This window comes from Phoxinus phoxinus (assembly GCF_949152265.1).
Source record: "Phoxinus phoxinus genome assembly, chromosome: 18".
In the NCBI taxonomy this organism is placed as follows: domain Eukaryota; kingdom Metazoa; phylum Chordata; class Actinopteri; order Cypriniformes; family Leuciscidae; genus Phoxinus; species Phoxinus phoxinus.
In genome coordinates, this window is record NC_136893.1 from 6,397,117 (window position 1) to 6,423,016 (window position 25,900).

A 25,900-nucleotide genomic window follows, 5' to 3' on the forward strand; every position below is an offset into this window, starting at 1 on the left:
CGCATAAGTTGCTCTTAGACTTAAAGGGATAATGAAAATTCTGTCATCATATACTCACCCTCACGTTGTTTCAAACCTGTATGAATTTCTTTCTTCTGCTGAACACAAGGGAAGATATTTTGAAGAATATCAGTAACCAGACAGTTAAATGGTTCCATTGACTTCCATAGTAAGAAAAAAAATACTATGGAAGTCAATGGGACCAGTAACTGTTTGGTTACTGACATTTTTCAAAATATCTTCCTTTTGTTGGTTCAAAATTGGGAGAATAGAGGTATTTAATTAGCTCTCAGCTTGAATCCAACAATGATTTTTTTACCTGAGAAAGATGAAGATTGCATTGTGAAATGACACTCCATATACACGGTCATTGTAGTCCAGTAAAAGGTTTTAAGGTGTCAATCAGCTGAGGATGCATCTTGTCCATTTCGTCAAATATGAACATGGAGCGAGAAAACGAATATACTTCATCAAGAATCAATTTCTTTAGTTTTGCCTGAATATACAGAAAATGCAATTCTGTCAGGACCACTATCGTCAAATATGATTGACAATTAGCATACAGTTTGGATTGGCGGTATGGTTGCTTCCGAGAACTCCCTGCGCATCCATGCAGCCTAGCATAGATAAGAGCAGCAATAACCCCCCTTGGGGTAAACAGAACAGAACCAACATGAATGTATGCAAATATATTTAATTCAAGATTTTAAAGTACAACATAATTCGAGAATTTATTCTGATTCAAGGGGAATCAGAATGCCAAATCCTGACTGGCGAGAGGAGGAGCTGGGGAGGGTAATTCGCTCCTGAGAAACGCGAATGCTGCTGATAATACTGAATGAGCTTATACGATGATAGGCGTTGTATTCCTAGGTAGATGTGGATCAGCTGAGAGTCAGCTGATGCGAGCTTGACTAACGTGACCTTCAGCCTGAAGGTCTGGGAGTCACAGCACTTGTATTGCTGCCCTGCTGTTGGTTTGAATGCTTTTATTGCTCTTCTCATTTGTAAGTCGCTTTGGATAAAAGAGTCTGCTAAATAATTAAACGTAAGAGGTCATAAAATTACATATGGCCTATCATTATCATCACTCAGTTAAGTACGTAGAGAATTTCTGTAGTGGTCATTGTTACAGCGAGTCGATGTTAACATACTGAAAACTGGAAAAACAAGAATAGAGCGTTTTCTTCCTCGTAGTCTGTAAATTAGATTTGTAAGGCGTATGCCATTGCAGCGTGTATGTAAGGCTATGAAAAGTTTCAAATGAAATAAATGTTTGAAGGCGTGCAATATAGGTCTTTTAATCCGTCAGTTCACTACGATGGCCGAGAGAGCTCAACGCGCTGCAACTGAAAAAACACATGCAAATAGAAAAGAACACATGGAAATAGAAAAGAACACAAATAGAAAAGAACACATGCAAATAGAAAAGAACACAAATAGAAAAGAACACATGCAAATAGAAAAGAACACATGGAAATAGAAAAGAACACAAATAGAAAAGAACACATGCAAATAGAAAAGAACACAAATAGAAAAGAACACATGCAAATAGAAAAGAACACGTGCAAATAGAAAAGAACATCTTCATCAGTTTCACAACACACGTGTGCTCCAAATACTCACAACACAACCAAATACAGAAACGCGAGCAAAAGTTCACAACACAAACAAATACCGAAAAGCACTGCAAATAGAACAGAACACAACGGAAATGTTTCCGGGGAACCCAATAAGTGACGGACCCGGCTGGTACGTGCTTATTGTTCGTGAGCATCCCTATGCCCTACGCCCTTAGAAGGGCAGACGGCAGAGCTCTTGAAGTGGGGATTTTTTGGAGGGAGCAGGGCACTTGTGTGCCGTTATGTAGCCGCTTGGGAACGGACTTGATGAAGGGGGCAACGAAAGACAACGTAATTTCCTCATTATTTTCACCTGGGGTGTTCCCATGACAACGCAACGCGGTGTCCGTCAGCTGAATAGCTGTTCTTACCAGAAATATAGTTATTTTTTGCTGTTAACATAACTGTTGCAAATAAATATAGATTTTATACAACACAGTTTTTAAAATATGCGTTATCTGTGTGTGAGTATCTCATATTTGGACCCTGCATTCTAACATTTCTTATGAAACTTATTTTAACGTAACATGACAAAATGTGTAGGCTACAATGTAACTGATGTATAGATTAATATCTTTCCCTCATGTTCTTTTTCTCTATCTTTTATTTATTTATTTATTTATTTATTTTAGTCGTCAGCTCATTGTTCTTATCCGATTAGTATTCTTATAACATAGAACATATTGTAAATACATTTTGTATATTGTATACAAAGTTGTATGTCATAAACGTGTCAAGTCCACACTTTGGTGACGTCATGTAGTGCAGACCTATAGGGCCCTTGGCGCGAGTCCACGAGGGCGCATTGAGAGGTATTTTTGGGACAGACTCGATCGCCAAGCCGGAAATAGGAAGACGGTCCGGTTGTTGTTTAAATATTGTATTTCTACATTTACATATGAGTCAGTAAAGCCCTGACATTTTGTTCTATTTATTTAATGAATCATAATGCAATCGTAGCCTATTATTCAGCAAGCTATTTATGTTTATATTAAATATAAATATATATTTATATTTATGTTTGAGACATCAACCACTGGTTTTTGTGTTAACAATTGTCCGTGAGCGAAAGCTCCTCCCATTGTCTGATTGGCCTTTCGCAAGGATTCCTGGGTAGTTATAGTGCGTGAAGCCTGCATCTACACTCTAAAAAATGCTGGGTTGTTTCAACCCAACTTTGGGTAAAATATGGACAAACCCAGCCGTTGGGTTAAATTTTTACATTACATTTTTAACCCAACGTTTGGGTTTGTCCATATTTTACCCAAAATTGGGTTGAAACAACCCAGCATTTTTTAGAGTGTATGCGGGCTTCGCGGAAGACCGCTTCAAGGGTACAAAGGGGGCGCTGCTGAGCACACTTCAGAGCGTTAAAATGATGAATGGGACGGACTACGCACTCGTAGACTCAGCGAGCACGCGCAATTTAAGTCCACGAGACCGAAAGTCCACCTGAAGTGCGCCATTTGGGACAGGGCCAAGCACGTACCAGCCGGGTCCATCACTTATTGGGTTCCCCGGAAACATTTCCGTTGTTTTCTGTTCTATTTGCAGCGCTTTTCTGTATTTGTTTGTGTTGTGAACTTTTGCAGCGCGTTTCTGTATTTGGTTGTGTTGTGAACTTTTGCAGCGCGTTTCTGTATTTGTTTGTGTTGTGAACTTTTGCAGCACGTTTCTGTATTTGGTTGTGTTGTGAGTATTTGGAGCACACGTGTGTTGTAAAACTGATGAAGATGTTTTCTTAATTTGCATGTGTTTTTTTCTATTTGCATGTGTTTTTTTCTATTTGCATGTGTTTTCTTCAGTTGCAGCGCATTGAGCTCTCTCAGCCACCGTAGTACGATACTGCGAAATAACATTAAATCGACGCTAACACATTAATAACCCGTCCATAGACTTGACATTTTTGTGTTTTTTTGTTAATTTAAATACACTGTAAAATCAAATATTATTCCTTACTATAAAAATACTAGTAAGTTTACTTGATTTTAGCCAAAATGTTGAGTTTACTACAAATTTTATATTGTTGCTGAAATATTCGAAAATATAGCTCCCATGACTAGCGTAATTTAAGTAAAATTACTCAAAATGTCGAAGACGGGCTGTTGCGCATGCGTACTGATCCACAATTTCCCCTCCCCCACTGCACAGAAGCACATGCAGCAGCTTTTGCAGAGAGGAGCTTCGTGAAGTTCAAGGTAAACTCTTTTAATTTAAACCTCATTTTCAGATTTTTGTTTGTTTGCTCGTCTTAATAATCTTTCAAATGTCTGTACTTTGTTTGTTGCATTCTTGTTTTGTTGAATATATTAGCCCATGTTAAGAACTTTCACAAACACGGTTTGACCACTCTGTTGAAGCAATTTCCCTTCAAACACCTTATTTGCTGCTTTATATCTTCAATCCAGCTGCCTGGTTGCCTATTAAATTAATTACTATTAATTCGTTAATTTGTTGTAGTGATGGGCAGGGTTAGCGAGTAATTTGAACTAATGATTGGTCTTGATGCAGACGCGAATGTTTAACGTTACATAACGTTAAATCAAAATTTAGTGACAATTCTACAAATCGTGTCAAATGGGTCACCTCGGTTTGAATGTTGTGTTTGTTATGGTATGAATTTCGTTGACGCTCAGCATAACGTAAGTTACTATGGTAGCTGCTAATGTTAGCTGGACGCGCCAATTTTGAATAGGCCCTATGCACAGCTTCACTACTTCCTGAACTTAAGCAGGGTCCTTTGTTTCCTGTCTGCCAGGATTGGCCAAACTGATTAATCCAGGTGTGTCTGATTATTGTTGTTGGGACATGGAGACACGGCTGCATTCACTCTAGAGAGCGCGCAATACAAAGTACAAATGGATGAAAAAGACCGCTAACGTTACATCTTTAGATCAGTTATTTTAAAATATATTAATTTAAAATCTAAAAATACATATTTTTAACTTGATACGCTAATATTGGCACGTTAATAATAAAAACCTAACGACAAATGACGAACTCCAGTCAAGCCGGTTAATTCGAGAACCTTATGCGTGCTTATTATGATCACTATGGCAATATGCAAGCAGCAAAATAAGAGGGAAATTGTGAGGTTCAATCGAGTTTGTTAGCGAGTATTTTACAGAAATTATATATTGAGCAGGTACATCATGAATACATTTCCCAAACCGTGTTTTTGTCTTGAATCATGAATCACTATAGTGCACCTATAATCAGTGTTTATATTCGGACTATTTTAAGCCAGTCGGGTTAAACGCTGCAGAGTAGCCTGGTGGCTCGTCGTCATAGACATGAGAGAAGTAAGTTAGTTCCGGCTGCAATGTTCTTCCGTAAGATGCATGCAGTTCTGTTTATTAACCACTAGAGTGCCAAAAGTTATGAACTGCTGCTTTCAAAATCAAGGCAACTAATTTTTTTTACATAAATACCAACACTGGGGGCATTTATTACTTTTTTGAATAGTTAATGTGATGCTAGTTTTGAAACAATGCACATTTTCAAAACTGCTTTTGTGAATGTGCATTAAACAGAGATATAATTGCGTACTCCACATTTCATTCATTTCCTGTTTTTTATTTTTTGTTGTTTTTTTATTATAAAAAATAAATAATACATTGGGAAGAACCGAGTCAAGTGTATTGGTCTGGCCCTCTACAACCGCACATTTTTTTTTTATGTGGCCCTTGGGAAAATTAATTGCCCACCCCTGCCTTAACCTTTGGAATTAATTTTCTGCCAAAATTAAATAAATCAATTAAATAATAAAAATTTAAACTAAAACCAGATGAACCATTTCATTACAGAAAACTGTATGCAAAATATGTGCCAAAATTAAGAATGAAATAAAATTATTTAATTTTCACAGTGAATGTGCATCATCTCTGTCAAATTTAAAAATAAAATGCAATTGGTGATTTCACATTTTATTTTCTCTACAATCTCAGGCAAGACAGACAATATTAAAATGAAAAGGCAACGTGAAAAAGAAACTGCAAATAGTTTTTACAAAGCTTTTTATTAACTCACTTATTTTGTTAGCGTTAATAAAAAGCTTTGTAAAAAAATCTATTTTCTTTTTCATGTTTGCCTTTTCATTTTAATATTGGCAGTCTTGCCTCGAGATTGTAGTGAAAATGAAACGTGAAAGCGCCAATTGCATTTCATTTTTCAATTTGACAGGGATGATGCACTGTCACCATGAAAACTTTAACAGTCTTAGTTTTCAAATAATAACTAGGCCTAATGCATGTGATGTTTCCATTTAACTCATTGACCAACTGCTTTGCATGTGTCCAACCCAGGCGATTTGAATTAAATTTCTTGCCAAACTTTCCGAATGGGGAAGATGAAGAAAGTCAAGAATGCACAAGAATAGAATTTGTAGAAGAAAAGAAAAAGAGGCCCCCAAACATGAGCCTGATTGGCAAGAAGATGGACAGCACATTTGCTTTGAGATGGAAAGAAATCATCCACTCTGAACCTCCTGTCTGTGAGATTTTGAAGAAGTGGCCAGCACTTTTCATGGAAAGCCAGGTTTGTTTTCTTTTCCTCTTCAAAAAACTGTTTTTAACACACTTTTTATGAATTGTGTGTTTGAATGTTAACAACCACTCTATGTTTGTGCTTAGATCTCAGCAGAATTCAATCGCATATCTGGGGAAAATCTGAGATCTTAGTTCTACTAGTTGGACACACTCTACACGCTTGTTTGAAATTTTCCGGAAAAAAGGAGGAAACCAGGGAAGAATACTTGATGAAATTTTGCAACAAGTTAATTCAAAGGTATTGTTTTATGATGCTATCTTTGAATCATAATCTGCATATGATTGTTACCCTCGGCCGATAACGTGTCTACCTGTCTCTACTTTTTCATAGCCATCTGATGTAACATTTGTTTGCACTGCAGTACTTCAGGGACTTCCAGTCCTCTTGGGGGATGACCCAGAGGAATTTTTCAGGACGTGCTTTGTAAGTAATGTTATTGATGTTTCTGCTTTCTTAAAGGGATGGTCCGGAGTTAGAATAACCTAGGTAATTTGCACCATGACAAACCATCAAGCCAAACACATTTGAATAAACTCCTGATGTACTTACAAACTTTACAATGCCTCGTTATGAGTACAGAACCTATTAGTACTATTGTAGAAGTGTGGTTCTGGGCATTATTAGTGGGGTAATTTACGAGATACATAAAGCCATTAGCGCCGGCTCTAAGCCATACGGCTGATATCAAGTCAAGTCAAGAATATTTGTATAGCGCTTTTCACAATACAGATTGTATCAAAGCAGCTTCACAGTATTAAATTAAAATAATAATAAAACGTCCATGTTTGGTAATGCTAATCAATAGAACAGTATTAGGAAGGCTATTCCAGAGTTTTGGAGCTAAATGTGAAAATGCTCTCCCTCCTTTTGCGGACTTAGATATCCTAGGTATAACCAAAAGCCTTTAGCTAGAATTTAGAATTTAAATTTAGTTAGAATTTAGCAATCTTAAAGATCGCAATGGATTACAGGGCGATAGAAGATCCGTTAAATAGACTGGAGCTAAGCCGTTTAGGGCTTTATAAGTCAGTAACAATACCTTATAATTAATACGGAACTTTATAGGTAACCAATGTAGTGATGATAAGATCGGTGTTATATGATCATATTTTCTTGATCTAGTAAGAACTCTAGCGGCTGCATTTTGGACTAACTGTAGCTTGTTTATTGAGGATGCAGGACAACCAGCTAATAGAGCATTACAGTAATCTATATCACTAAATAAGCTATCATTTTAATAATGTTCAACCAAGGGGAAAAAGGCTTCTGGGGTGTGTTTGGCTCTATGTCATGGTGCAAAGGGTGAATCTAGGTTGATTTTACTCCAGACCATCCCTTTAAATTGCCTTTTTTTTTATTATTCCATGAGAGTATAGCTCATGTTAGGAAAAATATGAATCCTGGGTTTTTGTAGTTTTGCATTAGATACTATATGTCTCTTGTGAAACCATTCTAATTTGTCCTTCTCTACTTAGGATGTGGATGTAGATGCAGACTTCAGTGAAGTAGATGTTGGCCTGCTCACAATTTTACCTGAAAGTATGCCTGCCAAACGTCCAAATACCCTCAACGTGGACGCACTAAGGGCAATTGTTCTGGAGGGAACAATTGTTGTGGATGATGTCCCAAATTTGCCACATGCTGTACATCTTCTTTTTGCTTTGATATATGCTCTAAATTTAGACTACCCAAAGACAATGAGGAACACATTTGATTTCATTCCACGGGTATTTCTGTCTTGGTACAGAAATTCTTGGTAGGGAAGAATCTCAAACCCAAACTCCAAACCCTTAAAAATCAGCTTGTAAGCTAAACTTGACTCCTTACTGCCTTGGATGTCTGCTGCCGTGTTTAAGTTAGCATATTGGCATATTCATTTGCACTAATTTCAAGTGGCCACTGTGTTTTTTAAACCTTTCCAAAGCCACATGCTGTGTCAAGGAAGAAAATGTCTGTATTTAAATTTTGTAAAAGCCTATTCAGAAAAGGTCTGTATTTCAGGGTTGTAAGGCCTATTTTATGCTGTTTTGTTTGCATACAGTGCATGTTTTGAAAATGTCATGATATCAGAATGCTGCTAGCCAAGAGGTAAAGAGTGTTTAAAAAGAAAACTGATGTTTTAAAGCATATTTGTATTGTGATGGTCTTAAATTTACTGTTGAGAAATTAAACAGTTGAGAATTTACTGTTGAAAAAATAAACAGTTGAGAATTTCACACTTGTGTTAAGTGCATTCCATGCTAGTTGAACTACTAAAAATACGTTCACTTTACTTGAAGAAAATGTGGAAACTGATTGCACATATTTTTTTGAGTCTCCATAACTTAAAAAGGCAGATTAAAACCATGTTGAGAATAATAGTATTTAAGATGTTTGCAGAACGCATTATAACACTGTTAGTTAAATGGAATTACTCAAGTAATCTTACTATTAAATCGTAAGTAAGATTAGTAAATATTATAGAGTATGTTAACTAGAATTGATATTAAACTAAATTGATATTTACTACTTAGTTTACTTGGGAAGAGTTTGCTTTCTTTACTTTTAGCTGATAATTAACTTAACTTCAGTTTTTCCTTTAAGTTTGCTTTGCAAAAATAAGGCAATCGGTTTCCAAACTTTTTTTTAAGTAAACTGAACTTATTCGAATTTACAGTGTATAAACACTACAGTGTAGATCTGCACGGATTAAAATAGAAAAATAGATGCAGATATTCAGTCGGTGTTCACTCTCTTCACTCAGCCTACAGAAGACTTTTGTTTTTGTGAATTGAAAAATGAAAAATACACATAGTTGGATCAACTACGTGTTATGACAAGTAATGATATGACCCACAGTAGGTTTTTTGGAGACTAAGTGAAATATGTTTTTGTGAATTTATATAAAGTTACATTTCGATATTAACCATATTTAGACCATTAGACATATAGTACCGTGTAATCATATGGATCCTCGATTTAATATCTGCTGTACTATTCTCTATTGGTCGTCATACAGCTACAAAACAGTGTCCTACATACATGGTAAGATAAATTTAAGCCAGATCGTCCTGAACTTTTTGGTAAATTCTGGGCAAGTTTCATCTGCATAAAGACAGAACCATCCTATGGCAAAACCTTTAAACTCAAAGGTTTCTAAAACAAATAATATCCTTGAGTCTGTTGTAAAGAACCTTTAATTTTGTATTGACAAAATGTAATATTGTATTGTTTTGTGTAGCCTTATTCAATCTCTTTTGATGTCCGTATACCCCCCTTGTTTTTTGTTGTTGTTTTTTCCCCTCTTCTCGCTGTTAATGTCTGTATTCTTTCATTTGCAATACAAAATAAATAAATAAATCAATTTAAAAAAAGATTAAAACATACCTCAATTCGTGTCGCTGTACAGCCTCCCCCTACTGGACGCATCAGGAACAACAGGGGCGTAAAACTGTTTGGGTCCTATATCTACCGGCTCCAGGTCTGCAGCCTCCCCATACTCAGTTACTTTCTAAAAGAGAAACTGTAAACCTAGACTGAAAGAGATCTGGATGATTCGCTTTCACAATGAAAGCACGCCTCTTGTTAGTTTTATTGCTGGTGTCTAATATTACATTATCTTCAGGTTTTCTGGATGTGTTCGCGGCTGCTGCATCTTATGTCGTTAACAAATTTTTTGAACGGGACGGTTTGCTGCCTTTTGACCCTAAAGGTGAGTAAAACTGCAAAATAAGATATCGTATTTTTTGACGATATATGGTTCAAACTGCGTTTAATGTTTCCTTTGTTGAATGTGTCGGATAACTTATTCTCTAAAACCACAAAAACGTTACGTTGTTGTAGGCCTATACTTTGTTTTTGAGGTAAAGTTCTATTTTGACATTTAGGGGAGAGCAGGGGCGAAAGTACCATTTTTCAGACAAACAAATTTTTAAAAGATGATGGTTTAGACAGAGATATATTTTTTGGTGTGGTCAGTCACTCACAAGTTTGGTCTATCAGCACCAAGAGGTATTTTGTTAAAATTAACGACTTCAGTATAATTTCACTTTGAACTTAACGCCCGTTTCACACATAGGCTACTCCGTTTGCAGTGCGTTTGCGGTGCGTATTTTTTTCCGTACCCATGTTAACAGGTTAGAGCTTTCACACTGCACACGGATGCGGTCCGGCAATCCGTTCCAGTTGCGGTGCGTATAAGTGCAGCGATCGTTTACGCACAGAGTCTATTTTCTGCTGTGCTGCACCGCACTGCAGCGTATTGTTCACATTGAAATAAACATAGATTGACAAGAAACTGTAATAATTTGATCATAGCTACTCATAATTACAGTTAATTGTGTTCTACATTTACTAAATTTAAACATGAATATGTAGGCCTACTGTGTTGCCCTTTTTATTTATTTTGTTTATCGTCACATTCAACCTTCATGTCATGCGAATTTATTAAATGTAAATGAACATCTGAATATGTAGTTGTAGCCTATATGAATTCATAAGTAGGCCTAAATCATATTATATAGTTTTATTTTTGAATATAAAGAAGTTAAACAGGGTGTAATTGTAAGTTTGTTATAGTTAGGCTATGTAGGCTAGTTATAATTAATTTTGACTATGTAATTGTAGGCTAAATCAAAATGTTTAATTTTTTGGTGCTACAGCCAGCCTTATTTATAGCAGAGGATACTCGTTTTAATGTAGGCCTAGTGGCATGTGCTAACAATAATTATTATATCAAATGTTAATTTCCAAAAAGGTCCCTTGTCTTCTGGGGGCTAGCCCTCTCCCGGTTCTAATTTTTTTGTTCAGTCTTAAAATATGCATTTATAATCAGTATTTATACATTTGTATTCTAATTTAAAATATTTGTGTATTATATCTTAGCAACAGATATAGCGTGATAGCTTTTCTTCTGTCAACAACTCGAACTAAAACAAAGAATCACAATGATTAAAATTAATTTCATACTGTTGTAATGTCTGTAACAATGTCAAAGTTAAAGTCTGGTTTTAAAATCAAAATTACTTAGCCTACCCATTTTTTATTTTGTGACACAGAAACTACGTATCAGTAGCGCTCTGCAAACGCAGCATATGTGAAAGCACTATAGCGCGTGCTGCTCCAGTACCGCACACGCACTGCATACGGAGTATGTGTGAAACGGGCGTAAGACTGCTCATGTTACTTTCGACCCCATCAGTTGAGATATATCCAGCTGCAGACCCGCAGCACCACCAGTTTCAGAACCCCAGCGCCAGAACCCCAGCGCCAGAACCGGAAGTGAGAGTGAGATATTTACAATGAGACAAGCATGTAAACGATGACAGAATTTTCACTAATTTGAAGAATGTTAACCCTTTCACACGTAAGTTTAAAATATTCTAATTGACTCCCCAGCGTGAGTTTTTCAAGGCGACCGTTATTTCGAATCTGTCACTTTATGGTTTCCAAGGTGACGCGTCACTGCTTGTCACGTGACACAGCGCAACCACGACACAGCGCAACCACAACACAGCGCTGAATGAATGATGATCTGCTTTTATGTAATTTTTCCTTTTTTATTCTAAATATTCATTACTTTAACTTACATATTTGTTGAGTCTCTTTTCTGTCTCTGCTTACTGAAAAAGGTGTATACATTTGATAAGCTACCATTGACTAAACATTGAGGATTAGTCTACAATAACTACAAATTAATTTAATATATATTCCTTCTGGAGATTCCCGAATGTTTTGTTCAAATATTTGACTTGCTGTATCCACATTATAATATAGGATCTACAGATGTACACTACTCTGCATTGTGAAAAGCAGTGTTAAGGTCCAGCACACTTCTGAATGATTGGTGACAGTTTTCATAATTACTTTAACAATGGTATGTGTCACTTTACAATAGTTTGTGGCATTTTCTCTCATGCTAGTTTACAATTATTTGAAATACCTGATTGGTAAGTGTCAATTTGTGGTGCACAAACAACATACTCCTGCTTGTAAGTAGTACCACTTTAATAAGAACATTTTACTAAAATAGCTAAATAGTTTCTATATTCTTGTATAGTTACAAATGACAGCTTAACTGTCCTATATACAAATAGAAATAAATGTGTTATCATAACAACTGTATTTACAATATGTAGGTAAATACATTGTAAAAATTATTATAAAAAAAGAACCATAGTAAATATAAATGCATACAACGGACCACGATATTAAAAATATGGTGAAGCCCAATGTTTCTGTACCTTAATGTATCATTATAACATACGTATTAAGTATGACGTTTCGTGTGTAATAAAAGTATACCGTTTCGTGTCTAAGCAAATTACGCTCCAAAACGCGCTACTCGGTTTAGAACGTAAGCTCCGCACCTCACTTCCGGTTCTGGCGCTGGTGTTAGAACGTAAGCTCCGCCCCTACTTCCGGTTCTGGCGCTGGGGTTCTGAAACTGGTGGTGCTGCGGGTCTGCAGCTGGATACTATAGCATCAGTTGGGTCAAAAGTAACACACCAATATACAAGGTAGATTTTTTGTGTTACTCTTGTTTAACATAATAGTATATTAGCCTAAATATACTTGAGTATGACCTTGTTAACATATTTTGGTCTTTATCTTTGCAAAAATAAAAAAAATGAAAATGTAAATTAACAGTTAAATGTTTCAAAAGTAACCCAACAGTACAAACTTGAATTGTTTAGAATATTTTTGTATTGGCAATGTCAATCCATTTCATAAAATGTTTTTTCAACATGAAAAATATGAAAATTAAATTAGCATAATATACATTCTCAAAATAACAATAGTCATGTTTCCATCCAGCTGATTTTATGCATACATTTAAAATGTGCATAAACACATCTGGATGGAAACCCTGCAATCATCGGTTGAGGTGGAAAAGCTATAAGGTATGGCTAAAACCAAAATGTGACTATAGGGTAAATGGAAACAGATTGAGTGAAAAAAAAATGGTGACAGAGAAATCAGCTGATTTAAATGTGACTTAAATGTAGGGTAGGTCAGAATTTTCTAAAAAAAACTTTTATTCAAATTTGTTTAAACTGTCTTTATATACCAATACATAATTAAAATGTAAGTACTCTGATAAAAAGAGTATAAAAATCGAGTGACTCTAGACCGTTTAATCTGCATTAAACACAGCTCATTAATTCCATTCACTCCCAACTAAAAACGGGTGCGCGACTGCACGCACGTGGGCAGAGCCAGTAATAGCCGCGGTAGTCATGGCGACGGAGAGTGACAGTCGCCTAAGCCAATCCTTTGTTTCGTCCCGAATGGAAATAATGAGCTGTGTTTAATGCAGATTAAACGGTCTAGAGTCACTCGATTGTTATACTCTTTTTATCAGAGTACTTACATTTTTTATTATGCATTGATATATATATAGAAAGTTTAAACAAATTTGGTAAAAAGTTTTTTATATAAATTCTACCTACCCTACCTTTAAGCTTTGAACGCCCTCTCATAAACATCTGCCATATTCTGTTGGTATAATATGACATAAACGTGTTTTAATGAATGCTGCAACACACAGAAAGTCACCACATTAGCAGAGGGACAAAAGAAACACTTGTTTTCACTGTAGAGGGACGACCAACAGGAACTCCTGACATTTAAACCCAATTTATTTTTATACTGACAAAACTCTGACAAGGCAAACTTCAGGATGTGTTACAGCACTAAATAACCATTGATCATTACTGTGTGACACATGAAACGAAAAACACAACTTGTAATTAGAAAAAAAGTACCGCTTCAGTATTTACTTATACTCGAAAACAGCTTTCCGGACCTAACCGCGGGAAACGATGACGAAATCACGTGATATTCGGCAGCTCCGTCAAGGGTTGCGTACTGAACGTGCTTGAAATGCTAAAATAGTCAGGGCTTTGAGAAAATAGCTTTGTTACTTTCGTCCCGCGTTACTTTCGCCCCGGTTCTCCCTAATAAAAAATCCAATAAAAAATAGCATTGATGAAATAAAGGGAGAGGGATAGAAATTAAATGACCCTTCATTGTTTCTTCATAATAATTCCCTTTCTGACTGAATTACAACAATATTTGTTTTGTTTTTTTATGTTATTATCAAATCATTTCACTATTTTTATAAAATTTTAGAAGTTATTATAAGATATAATTTGTCATGTGATAAAAGTGACAGAAAACGTGTTATGTCCATGTGTATTTTTTGTGTTTGCTACTCTGGTTTTTCGAGAGAAATCTACGGTGGCCAAGAGAGCACAACGAGCTGCAACTGAAGAAAACACATGCAAATAGAAAAAAACACATGCAAATAGAAAAAAACACATGCAAATAGAAAAAAAACACTCGCAAATTAAGAAAACATCTTCATCAGTTTCACAACACACGTGTGCTCCAAATACTCACAACACAACCAAATACAGAAACGCGCTGGAAAAGTTCACAACACAACCAAATACAGAAACAAACTCTTACAGTGGCGAGGCCCGGAGACTTGATCGCAAAGCACAACACGAGCCGCGAAAAATATCTTTCCAGCAAAATGGAATCTAAAATCAACACAGAGGTTTGAACATCTTCTCTTTCTTCCGCCGCTGTGGTAAGTCAACTTTTTCTACCTTTTTAGAAGTGTTGAGAAAATGTTTGCATTGTTACGGGTCGGAAGGCTCTTTGTCTAGAAACACGCGTGAGGACGTGATTAGAGTAGCAGCGGCAGCGCATCAGATGAAGAATGAAAACACTTGTATAGATTTGAAAGATCTCCTTGTTTGCCTAAGCAACAAGAAACGAAACCTAAGATTGGAATAACATCTTCCAAATAATGAATAACTCGACGAAGAACCAAAAAAATAAAGCCTAAAAGTTATAAAATCAGCCGCATGTTTTTTGCCATTTGCATTGGCTTGTAAACAAACCAGCAACACAAAGAGAATGAGCAAACAACAGAAATAAAAATCTAAGTTTGTAAACGATCGAAAAACGCGTGATTTTATAAATAAAAAGGCAGGTCGATGAATTGTTTATGAAAAGCAAAGAAAGTTTAGAAAAACAGGATGATATGATTTACAGGCAAAAAATCAGATCTAGGCTAAGCTAAATGCTATATCGTCCATGCTGCTTCCAAATGCTTAACCCTTTGTGTCGCCGGCCCACCGGTAGGCCCAAAGTCACATTGAAAACATTTATATCCTATACTAAATCTAAACTAATCTTGACAAACTCTATATTACATTTGAAAGCTTGAACTTTAACACAGATGAGATTAAAGCATGCAATAATTCTGTTAATTAGGGCCCAAGCCTTGAAAAGGCGAAGGCCCTATTGTTTTTCTAAGGATTCTTCTTCTTCTTCTTCTTTATTATTAGGGCCCAAGCCTTGAAAAGGCGAAGGCCCTATTGTTTTCCAAAGGATTATTCTTCTTAACTATTATTATTAGGGCCCAAGCCTTGAAAAGGCGAAGGCCCTATTGTTTTCCTCCGGATTATTCTTCATTATTAGGGCCCAAGCCTTGAAAAGGCGAAGGCCCTATTGTTTTTCTAAGGATTATTCTTCTTCTTCTTCTTCTTTATTATTATTATTATTATTTTACTACCTTTTGGGCACTTTTGGGGGCCTTAACGTGCTCAAAAACTCTTGAAACTTTGCACAAATGTCAGAACCCGCGGCCAATAGGGCCACGCTGAAGCTGGGACCCGGGCGTGGCAGGGGGGCTCGGCAGCGCCCCCTGGAATGGGATTCAAAAACATGTCCATATATCAAACACGCTTGCATGTAATAATATGAAACTCGGTACACGTATAGATCTCATCGGGCCGAACAACTTTCGTGCTCTAAGTTTTACGCCAGTCCAACAGGAAGTCGGCTATTATGGGCTGTATGGAAACGCATGTTCTGGCATTTGAAACACTTCTCCCAGAGAATTCATCCGATGACCACGAAACTCGTTGTGCATGAAGTCAAGACATGGAGGATGCTAAATTGCGAGGGGATTTTTGATATCTCGAACGGTTTGGCCGTGGCGAGGAAACAAATTTATGGCGAATTTTGGAAACAGGAAGTGTGTTATAACATCCTCATACATTAACTGATCTTGATGAAACTTCAGCAGTGTGTTTGTTGTAAGAGGCCGATCACATGGATGTGACTATTGTGAGTCAAAGTTATAGCGCCACCAACTGGCAGCAGGAAGTGTGTCACTTTCAAAATGCTTTGAAATCACCCTCTTGTTTTTACCGATTTGCTTCAAACTTCATCTGTATAATGTAAACACACGGCAGATGTAGACCTGTGAAAGGATTATTGATATCTTAAATACTGTTGCCATGGCAACGCATCAAACTTTAATATTCTTTTTTAAAGTTTTTGAGACTCTTTGCTTACTTGAAATTGCATGAAACTCGACAGACACTTTACATTTATTGCCTAGTACACTTGTGCAAAGTTTCAGAAACGGGGCGTGGTAAGGGGCTCAGTAGCGCCACCTTTAGTCAAAAATGGGGTATTAGTTTTACTTACAGTAACAAAAATCGGTATCTATATTTATCTCCCCGAGCCGGACAACTTTCTAATTTACAGTCATTAGCTCCGACCAACAGGAAGTCAGATATTTTGGTTTGAATGTGATTTGATGGGAATTTTGCCAGTCTCTCTGTGTCTGTGTGTGTGAGAGAGGAGGGGGGCTTTATTTTAACCCTTTCTCTGCTGTGTGGGACTTCTCGGGCACTTTTGGGGCCCTTAACGTGCTCGAAAACTTTTGAAACTTTGCACACAGGTCAGAACCTGCGGCCATCAGGGCCGGCCTGAAGCTGGTACCCGGGCGTGGCAGGGGAGCTCAACAGCGCCCCCTTGAACGTGGTCCGAAAACTTGGTCCATATATCAAACACGTTTGCATGTAATAATATGAAACTCGGTACACATATAGATTTAATCGGGCCGAACAACTTTCGTGCTCTAAGTTTTACGCCAGTCCAACAGGAAGTCGGCTATTATGGGTTGTTTAAAAACGAATCCCCCTGGAATTTTATATACTCCTCCTAGAAAATTATTTCGATCGCCACCAAACTCGGTCAGCATGAAGTCAAGACATTGAGGATGCTAAATTGGGGACGGATTTTTGATATCTCGAACGGTTTGGCCGTGGCGAGGAAACAAATTTATGGCGAGAAAAGAGAAACACGATGTGTTATAACGTCTTCATACATTAACTGATCTTGATGAAACTTCAGTAGTGTGTTTTTTGTAAGAGGCCGATCACATGGATGTAACTAATGTGAGTCAAAGTTATAGCGCCACCAACTGGCAGCAGGAAGTGTGTTACTTTCAAGATGCTTTTGACTAAAGTGGGGGGGTTATTTTTACCTACAGTCACAAAACTCGGTATGTATTTTGTGCACATCGAGCCGGACAACTTTCTCATTAACAGTCATTAGCTCCGACCAACAGGAAGTCAGATATTTTGGTTTGAATGTGGTTTTGTCTCTCTCTGACAGAGTTCCCCCTGCCATTCTGTGTGTGTGTGTGTGCTAATTTTTCATTTTAGGTTTCAGAAGGGTGCTCACGCATACTTTGTGGTTGATATGTGCCCTCGATGTGCACTTTTGCAGAACCCACACTGATGCAAGCTCTAAAGCAGACTTCTTCTCGACAGTCAAAGCGGAGTTACGTTATTGCCCGTCATGCACAGGAACCCTAAAGGCACCGGGGTGGCGGTTTATATATATATATATATATATATATATATATATATATATATATATATATATAAATAAATATAGCTGCAAGCAGCGATGGAGGGCCCAAGCCGGTGGCACCGCCACCTCTGTGCACAGGGGTGGCGGTGCCACCGGATTGGGCCCGTAATCGCTGCTTGCAGCTATATTTATTATATTACTACCTTTTGGGCACTTTTGGGGGCCTTAACGTGCTCAAAAACTCTTGAAACTTTGCACAAATGTCAGAACCCGCGGCCATTAGAGCCGGATTGAAGCTGGTACCCGGGCGTGGCAGGGGGGCTCGACAGCGCCCCCTGGAACGCGGTCCGAAAACTTGGTCCATAAATCAAACACGCTTGCGTGTAATAATATGAAACTCGGTACACTTATAGATCTCATCGGTTCATATATCCTTCGTGCTCTGACTTTTTACCCCAGCCCAACAGGAAGTCGGCTATTTGGCGCAGTTTAAAAAACACATGCAATGGAATTTAAAATACTCCTCCTAGACGATTCAACCAATCACCACGAAACTCGGTGTGCATGAAGTCAAGACATGGAGGATGATAAATTGCGAGGGGATTTTTGATATCTCGAACGGTTTGGCCGTGGCGAGGAAACGAATTTATGGCGAATATTGGAAACAGGAAGTGTGTTATAACATCCTCATACATTAATTGATCTTGATGAAACTTCAGCAGTGTGTTCGTTGTAAGAGGCCCATCACATGGATGTGACTATTGTGAGTCAAAGTTATAGCGCCACCAACTGGCAGCAGGAAGTGTGTCACTTTCGAAATGCTTTGAATTCACCCTCTTATTTTTACCCGATTTGCTTCAAACTTTATGTGTATAATGTAAACACACGGCAGATGTAGACCTGTGAAAGAATTATTGATATCTTAAATACTGTTGCCATGGCAACGCTTTAAACTTTTATATTCTTTTTGGGTGCATTTGAGGCTCTTAACATGCTTCAAATTGCATGAAAATCAACATGCATATCAGATTTATTAGGTACTAGGCATGTGTGAAGTTTCAGAAACGGGCGTGGTAAGGGGCTCAGTAGCGCCACCTTTAGTCAAAAATGGGGTATTAGTTTTACCTACAGTAACAAAAATCGGTATTTATATTTATCTCCCCGAGCCGGACAACTTTCTAACTTACAGTCATTAGCTCCGACCAACAGGAAGTCAGATATTTTGGTTTGAATGTGATTTGATGGGAATTTTGCCAGTCTCTCTCAGTGTCTGTGTGTGTGAGAGAGGAGGGGGGCTTTATTTTAACCCTTTCTCTGCTGTGTGGGACTTCTCGGGCACTTTTGGGGCCCTTAACGTGCTCGAAAACTCTTGAAACTTTGCACACAGGTCAGAACCTGCGGCCATCAGGGCTGGGCTGAAGCTGGTACCCGGGCGTGGCAGGGGAGCTCAACAGCGCCCCCTTGAACGTGGTCCGAAAAACTTGGTCCATATATCAAACACGTTTGCATGTAATAATATGAAACTCGGTACACATATAGATTTAATCGGGCCGAACAACTTTCGTGCTCTAAGTTTTACGCCAGTCCAACAGGAAGTCGGCTATTATGGGCTGTATGAAAATGCATGCCCCTGGAATTTGATATACTCCTCCAAGAAAAATTATCCTATCGCCACCAAACTCGGTCAGCATGAAGTCAAGACATTGAGGACGCTAAATTGCGGACGGATTTTTGATATCTCGAACGGTTTGGCCGTGGCGAGGAAACGAAGTTATGGCGAGAAAAGAAAAACACAATGTGTTATAACGTCTTCATACATTTATTGATCTTGATGAAACTTCAGCAGTGTGTTTTTTGTAAGAGGGCGATCACATTGATGTGACTATTGTGAGTCAAAGTTATAGCGCCACCAACTGGCAGCAGGAAGTGTGTTACTTTCAAGATACTTTTGACTAAAGTGGGTGGGTTATTTTTACCTACAGTCACAAAACTCGGTCTGTATATTGTGCTTATCGATCCGGACAACTTTCTAATTTACAGTCATTAGCTCCGACCAACAGGAAGTCAGATATTTTGGTTTGAATGTGGTTTTGTCTCTCTCTGACAGAGTTCCCCCTGCCATTCTCTGTGTGTGTGTGTGTGGGGGGGGGGGGGGAGGGAGGGAGGGCACACACACAGACAGCCCCCCCCTTTTCTGTGTGTGTTTGGAGGGGAGCAGAAAGACTCACACTGATGCAAGCTCTAAAGCAGACTTCTTCTCGACAGTCAAAGCGGGGTTACGTTATTGCCCGTCGTGCACAGGAAACCGAAAGGCAACGGGGTGGCGGCTTTTTATATATATATATATATATATATATATATAAATAAATATAGCTGCAAGCAGCGATGGAGGGCCCAAGCCGGTGGCAGCACCAGCCCGGTGCCTTTAGTGTAACTAAAGGCACCAGGGTGGCGGTGCCACCGGCTTGGGCCCGTAATCGCTGCTTGCAGCTATATTTAGGGCCCAAGCCTTGAAAAGGCGAAGGCCCTATTGTTTTCCTTCGGATTATTATTATTAGGGCCCGAGCACCGATGGTGTGAGGACCCTCTTGGAATTGCTCTGTTTATTATTATTAGGGCCCGAGCACCGATGGTGTGAGGACCCTCTTGGAATTGCTCTGTTTATTATTATTATTATTATTAGGGCCCGAGCACCGATGGTGCGAGGACACTATTGGAATTGCTCTGTTTATTATTATTATTATTATTATTATTATTATTATTATTATTTTCCGCATTTGATCGCATTTTTGAGGGCCTAAACATGCACGAAAACTCACGAAAATTTGCACACGCGTCAGAACTGGCGAAAATTGACATCTGATATGCGTTTCAGAATTGGGCGGGGTAAAATGGCTCGATAGCGCCACCTATAAAGGTTCAACGGAGTGCGCCTCCCGCTACGTTTCACGTACGTGTACGAAATTCGGTACATACATGTAATGACCCAATACCTACAAAAAAGTCTCTTGGAGCATAGCCTTAAACACAACAGGAAGTCAGCCATTTTGAACTTCCTCTCTGATTTTTGTGCAGTTTTTGCCATTTTCAGGCCTCGTACTTTAACGAACTCCTCCTACAGTTTTAATCTGATCATCTTCAAATTTGGTGAGTGTAATCTTAAGGCCTTTGCGACGTTAAATTGCGAAGATCTAGAGTTTTCGTCGAAGGGCGTGTCCTCGGCGGCCTGACAAATTTTGATGTTTCGCCATGAAACAGGAAGTTGCTGTAACTCAGGCAAACAATGTCCAATCTGCCCCAAACTTCACACGTTTGATAAGAGTTCTGCCCTGAACACATGACCATGCTCAAATTCAGTTACAGTCATAGCGCCACCTGCTGGCAACAGGAAGTGACATGTTTAACACTGTTTTGGACTCCTAATAACATATACAAAATTGCCAGCAAGTGCTTAACATGTTAACAACATACTAGAAACATGCTAAAACATGCTAGCAAACATTAGCTAAGTGCTAAAGCATGCTATTACTGCAATTAAATAGGAATTTGCTGTAACTCAGGCATTGAATGTCCAATCTGCCCCAAACTTCACACGTTTGATAAGCGTTCTGTCCTGAACACATGACCATGCTCAAATTCAGTTACAGTCATAGCGCCACCTGCTGGCAACAGGAAGTGACATGTTTAACACTGTTTTGGACTCCTAATAACATACAAAAAAGTGCCAGCAAGTGTTAAACATGTTAACAACATACTAGAAACATGCTAAAACATGCTAGCAAACATTAGCTAGGTGCTAAATCATGCTATTAATGCAATTAAATAGGAATTTGCTGTAACTCAGGCATTGGATGTTTAATCTGCCCCAAACTTCACACGGTTGAATATTCTCATGTTTAACACATTTACATGAGAATATTCAGTTATAGTAATAGCGCCACCTACTGGCAACAGGAAATGACATGTTTAACACCATTTTGGACTCCTAATAACATATAAAAAATTGCCAGCAAGTGCTAAACATGTTAACAACATACGGGAAACATGCTAAAACATGCTAACAAACATTAGCTAAGTGCTAAAGCATGCTATTACTGCAATTAAATAGGAATTTGCTCTAACTCAGGCATTGAATGTTCAATTTGCCCCAATTTCACACGTTTGATAAGAGTTCTGCCCTGAACACATCTACATGACACTTTTCAGTTATAGTAATAGCGCCACCTACTGGCAACAGGAAGTGACATGTTTAACACTGTGATGTTGTACTAGCAACATATTAAATAAACCATTGAGTTATAAACATGTTAGAAACCTGTTAAAACATGCTAGCAATTCTTAGCTAAGTGCTAAAGCATGCTAATGCAATGAAAGAGGAAGTTGTTGTTACTCAAGTAGGCAATGTCCAATCTGCCCCAAACTTCACACGTTTGATAAGAGTCCTGCCCTGAACACATCTACATGACACTTTTCAGTTATAGTAATAGCGCCACCTACTGGCAACAGGAAGTGACATGTTTAACACTGCGATGCATTACTAGCAACATATTAAATATGCCATTGAGTTATATACATGTTAGAAACATGTTAAAACCTGCTAGCAATTCTTAGCTAAGTGCCTAAGCATGCTAATGCAATGAAAAGGGAAGTTGTTGTTACTGAAGGCAATGTCCAATCTGCCCCAAACTTCACACATTTGATAAGAGTCCTGCCCTGAACACATCTACATGACAATTTTAAGTTAAAGTAATAGCGCCACCTACTGTTGACAGGAAGTGACACGTTTTAAACTGTGATGCATTGCTAGCGACATATTTAATATGCCATTGAGTTCTAAACATGCTAGAAACATGCTAAAACATGCTAGCAACACTTATCTGAGTGATAACGCATGCTATTATCCCCATAATAAAGGACATTTTTGTAACTGACTTTGACATACTCCTATATTTACCTACTTAAATGCACAATGGCCACCGTGCTCTGTCTTCCTAAATCCACCGGGTGGCGGTGGCACGGGTGCGAGGGCCCTTTCATCGCTGCTTGCAGCTTTAATTATTATTCTTCTTCTTCTTCTCCGCATTTAATCGCATTTTTGAGGGCCTAAACATGCACGAAAACTCACGAAAATTTGCACACGCGTCAGAACTGGCGAAAATTGACATCTGATATGCGTTTCAGAATTGGGCGGGGTAAAATGGCTCGATAGCGCCACCTATAAAGGTTCAACGGAGTGCGCCTCCCGCTACGTTTCACGTACGTGTACGAAATTCGGTACATACATGTAATGACCCAATACCTACAAAAAAGTCTCTTGGAGCATAGCCTTAAACACAACAGGAAGTCAGCCATTTTGAACTTCCTCTCTGATTTTTGTGCAGTTTTTGCCATTTTCAGGCCTCGTACTTTAACGAACTCCTCCTACAGTTTTAATCTGATCATCTTCAAATTTGGTGAGTGTAATCTTAAGGCCTTTGCGACGTTAAATTGCGAAGATCTAGAGTTTTCGTCGAAGGGCGTGTCCTCGGCGGCCTGACAAATTTTGATGTTTCGCCATGAAACAGGAAGTTGCTGTAACTCAGGCAAACAATGTCCAATCTGCCCCAAACTTCACACGTTTGATAAGAGTTCTGTCCTGAACACATGACCATGCTCAAATTCAGTTACAGTCATAGCGCCACCTGCTGGCAACAGGAAGTGACATGTTTAACACTGTTTTGGACTCCTAATAACATATAAAAAATTGCCAGCAAGTGCTAAACATGTTAACAACATACTAGAAACATGCTAAAACATGCTAGCAAACATTAGCTAAGTGCTAAAGCATGCTATTACTGCAATTAAATAGGAATTTGCTGTAACTCAGGCATTGAATGCCCAATCTGCCCCAAACTTCACACGTTTGATAAGAGTTCTGCCCTGAACACATTTACATGAGAATATTCAGTTATAGTAATAGCGCCACCTATTGGCAACAGGAAGTGACATGTTTAACACTGTCATGCTGTACTAGCAACATATTAAATAAACCATTGAGTTATAAACATGTTAGAAACCTGTTAAAACATGCTAGCAATTCTTAGCTAAGTGCTAAAGCATGCTAATGCAATGAAACAGGAAGTTGTTGTTACTCAAGAAGGCAATGTCCAATCTGCCCCAAACTTCACACGTTTGATAAGAGTCCTGCCCTGAACACATTTACATGACACTTTTCAGTTATAGTAATAGCGCCACCTACTGGCAACAGGAAGTGACATGTTCAACACTGTGATGTTGTACTAGCAACATATTAAATAAACCATTGAGTTATAAACATGTTAGAAACATGTTAAAACATGCTAGCAATTCTTAGCTAAGTGCTAAAGCATGCTAATGCAATGAAACAGGAAGTTGTTGTTACTCAAGAAGGCAATGTCCAATCTGCCCCAAACTTCACACGTTTGATAAGAGTCCTGCCCTGAACACATTTACATGACACTTTTCAGTTATAGTAATAGCGCCACCTACTGGCAACAGGAAGTGACATGTTCAACACTGTGATGTTGTACTAGCAACATATTAAATAAACCATTGAGTTATAAACATGTTAGAAACATGTTAAAACATGCTAGCAATTCTTAGCTAAGTGCTAAAGCATGCTAATGCAATGAAACAGGAAGTTGTTGTTACTCAAGAAGGCAATGTCCAATCGGCCCCAAACTTCACACGTTTGATAAGAGTCCTGCCCTGAACACATCTACATGACACTTTTCAGTTATAGTAATAGCGCCACCTACTGGCAACAGGAAGTGACATGGTTAACACTGTGATGCAGTACTAGCAACATATTAAATATGCCATTGAGCAATAAACATGTTAGAAACATGTTAAAACATGCTAGCAATTCTTAGCTAAGTGCTAAAGCATGCTAATGCAATGAAAGAGGAAGTTGTTGTTACTCAAGAAGGCAATGTCCAATCTGCCCCAAACTTCACACGTTTGATAAGAGTCCTGCCCTGAACACATCTACATGACACTTTTCAGTTATAGTAATAGCGCCACCTACTGGCAACAGGAAGTGACATGTTTAACACTGTGATGCAGTACTAACAACATATTAAATATGCCATTGAGTTTTAAACATGTTAGAAACCTGTTAAAACATGCTAGCAATTCTAAGCTAAGTGCTAAAGCATGCTAATGCAATGAAAGAGGATGTTTTTTTTACTCAAGAAGGCAATGTCCAATCTGCCCCAAACTTCACACGTTTGATAAGAGTCCTGCCCTGAACACATCTACATGACAATTTTAAGTTAAAGTAATAGCGCCACCTACTGTCAACAGGAAGTGACACGTTTTAAACTGATGCATTGCTAGCGACATATTTAATATGCCATTGAGTTCTAAACATGCTAGAAACATGCTAAAACATGCTAGCAACACTTATCTGAGTGATAACGCATGCTATTATCCCCATAATAAAGGACATTTTTGTAACTGACTTTGCCATACTCCTATATTTACCTACTTAAATGCACAATGCCCACCGTGCTCTGTCTTCCTAAAGCCACCGGGTGGCGGTTGGCACGGGTGCGAGGGCCCTTTCATCGCTGCTTGCAGCTTTAATTATTATTATTATTATTATTATTATTATTATTCTCCGCATTTAATCGCATTTTTGAGGGCCTAAACATGCACGAAAACTCACGAAAATTTGCACACGCGTCAGAACCGGCGAAAATTGACATCTGATATGCGTTTCAGAATTGGGCGGGGCAAAATGGCTCGATAGCGCCACCTATAAATGTTCAACGGAGTGCGCCTCCTGCTACGTTTCACGTACGTGTACGAAATTCGGTACATACATGTAATGACCCAATACCTACAAAAAAGTCTCTTGGAGCATAGCCTTAAACACAACAGGAAGTCAGCCATTTTGAACTTCCTCTCTGATTTTTGTGCAGTTTTTGCCATTTTCAGGCCTCGTACTTTAACGAACTCCTCCTACAGTTTTAATCTGATCATCTTCAAATTTGGTGAGTGTAATCTTAAGGCTTTTGCGACGTTAAATTGCGAAGATCTTG

General features: G+C 38.3%; 1 protein-coding gene and 1 long non-coding RNA gene across 2 annotated transcripts in view; both read left to right on the top strand.

Moving 5' to 3' along the window:
* Positions 1 to 25,900, top strand: part of dnajc16 (DnaJ (Hsp40) homolog, subfamily C, member 16) — a 68,505-nt gene that overhangs the window by 15,690 nt on the left and 26,915 nt on the right. Inside the window, exon 2 of the mRNA XM_079588036.1 lies at positions 9,739 to 9,861. Coding sequence (XP_079444162.1) covers positions 9,739 to 9,861 — 123 coding nt within the window. The remainder of the gene's footprint in view (positions 1 to 9,738; positions 9,862 to 25,900) is intronic.
* On the top strand, positions 6,301 to 7,732 carry LOC306986079. The gene is made up of 3 exons (XR_013794903.1): positions 6,301 to 6,407; positions 6,501 to 6,593; positions 7,646 to 7,732. It is a non-coding gene; the product is annotated as an uncharacterized lncRNA (long non-coding RNA).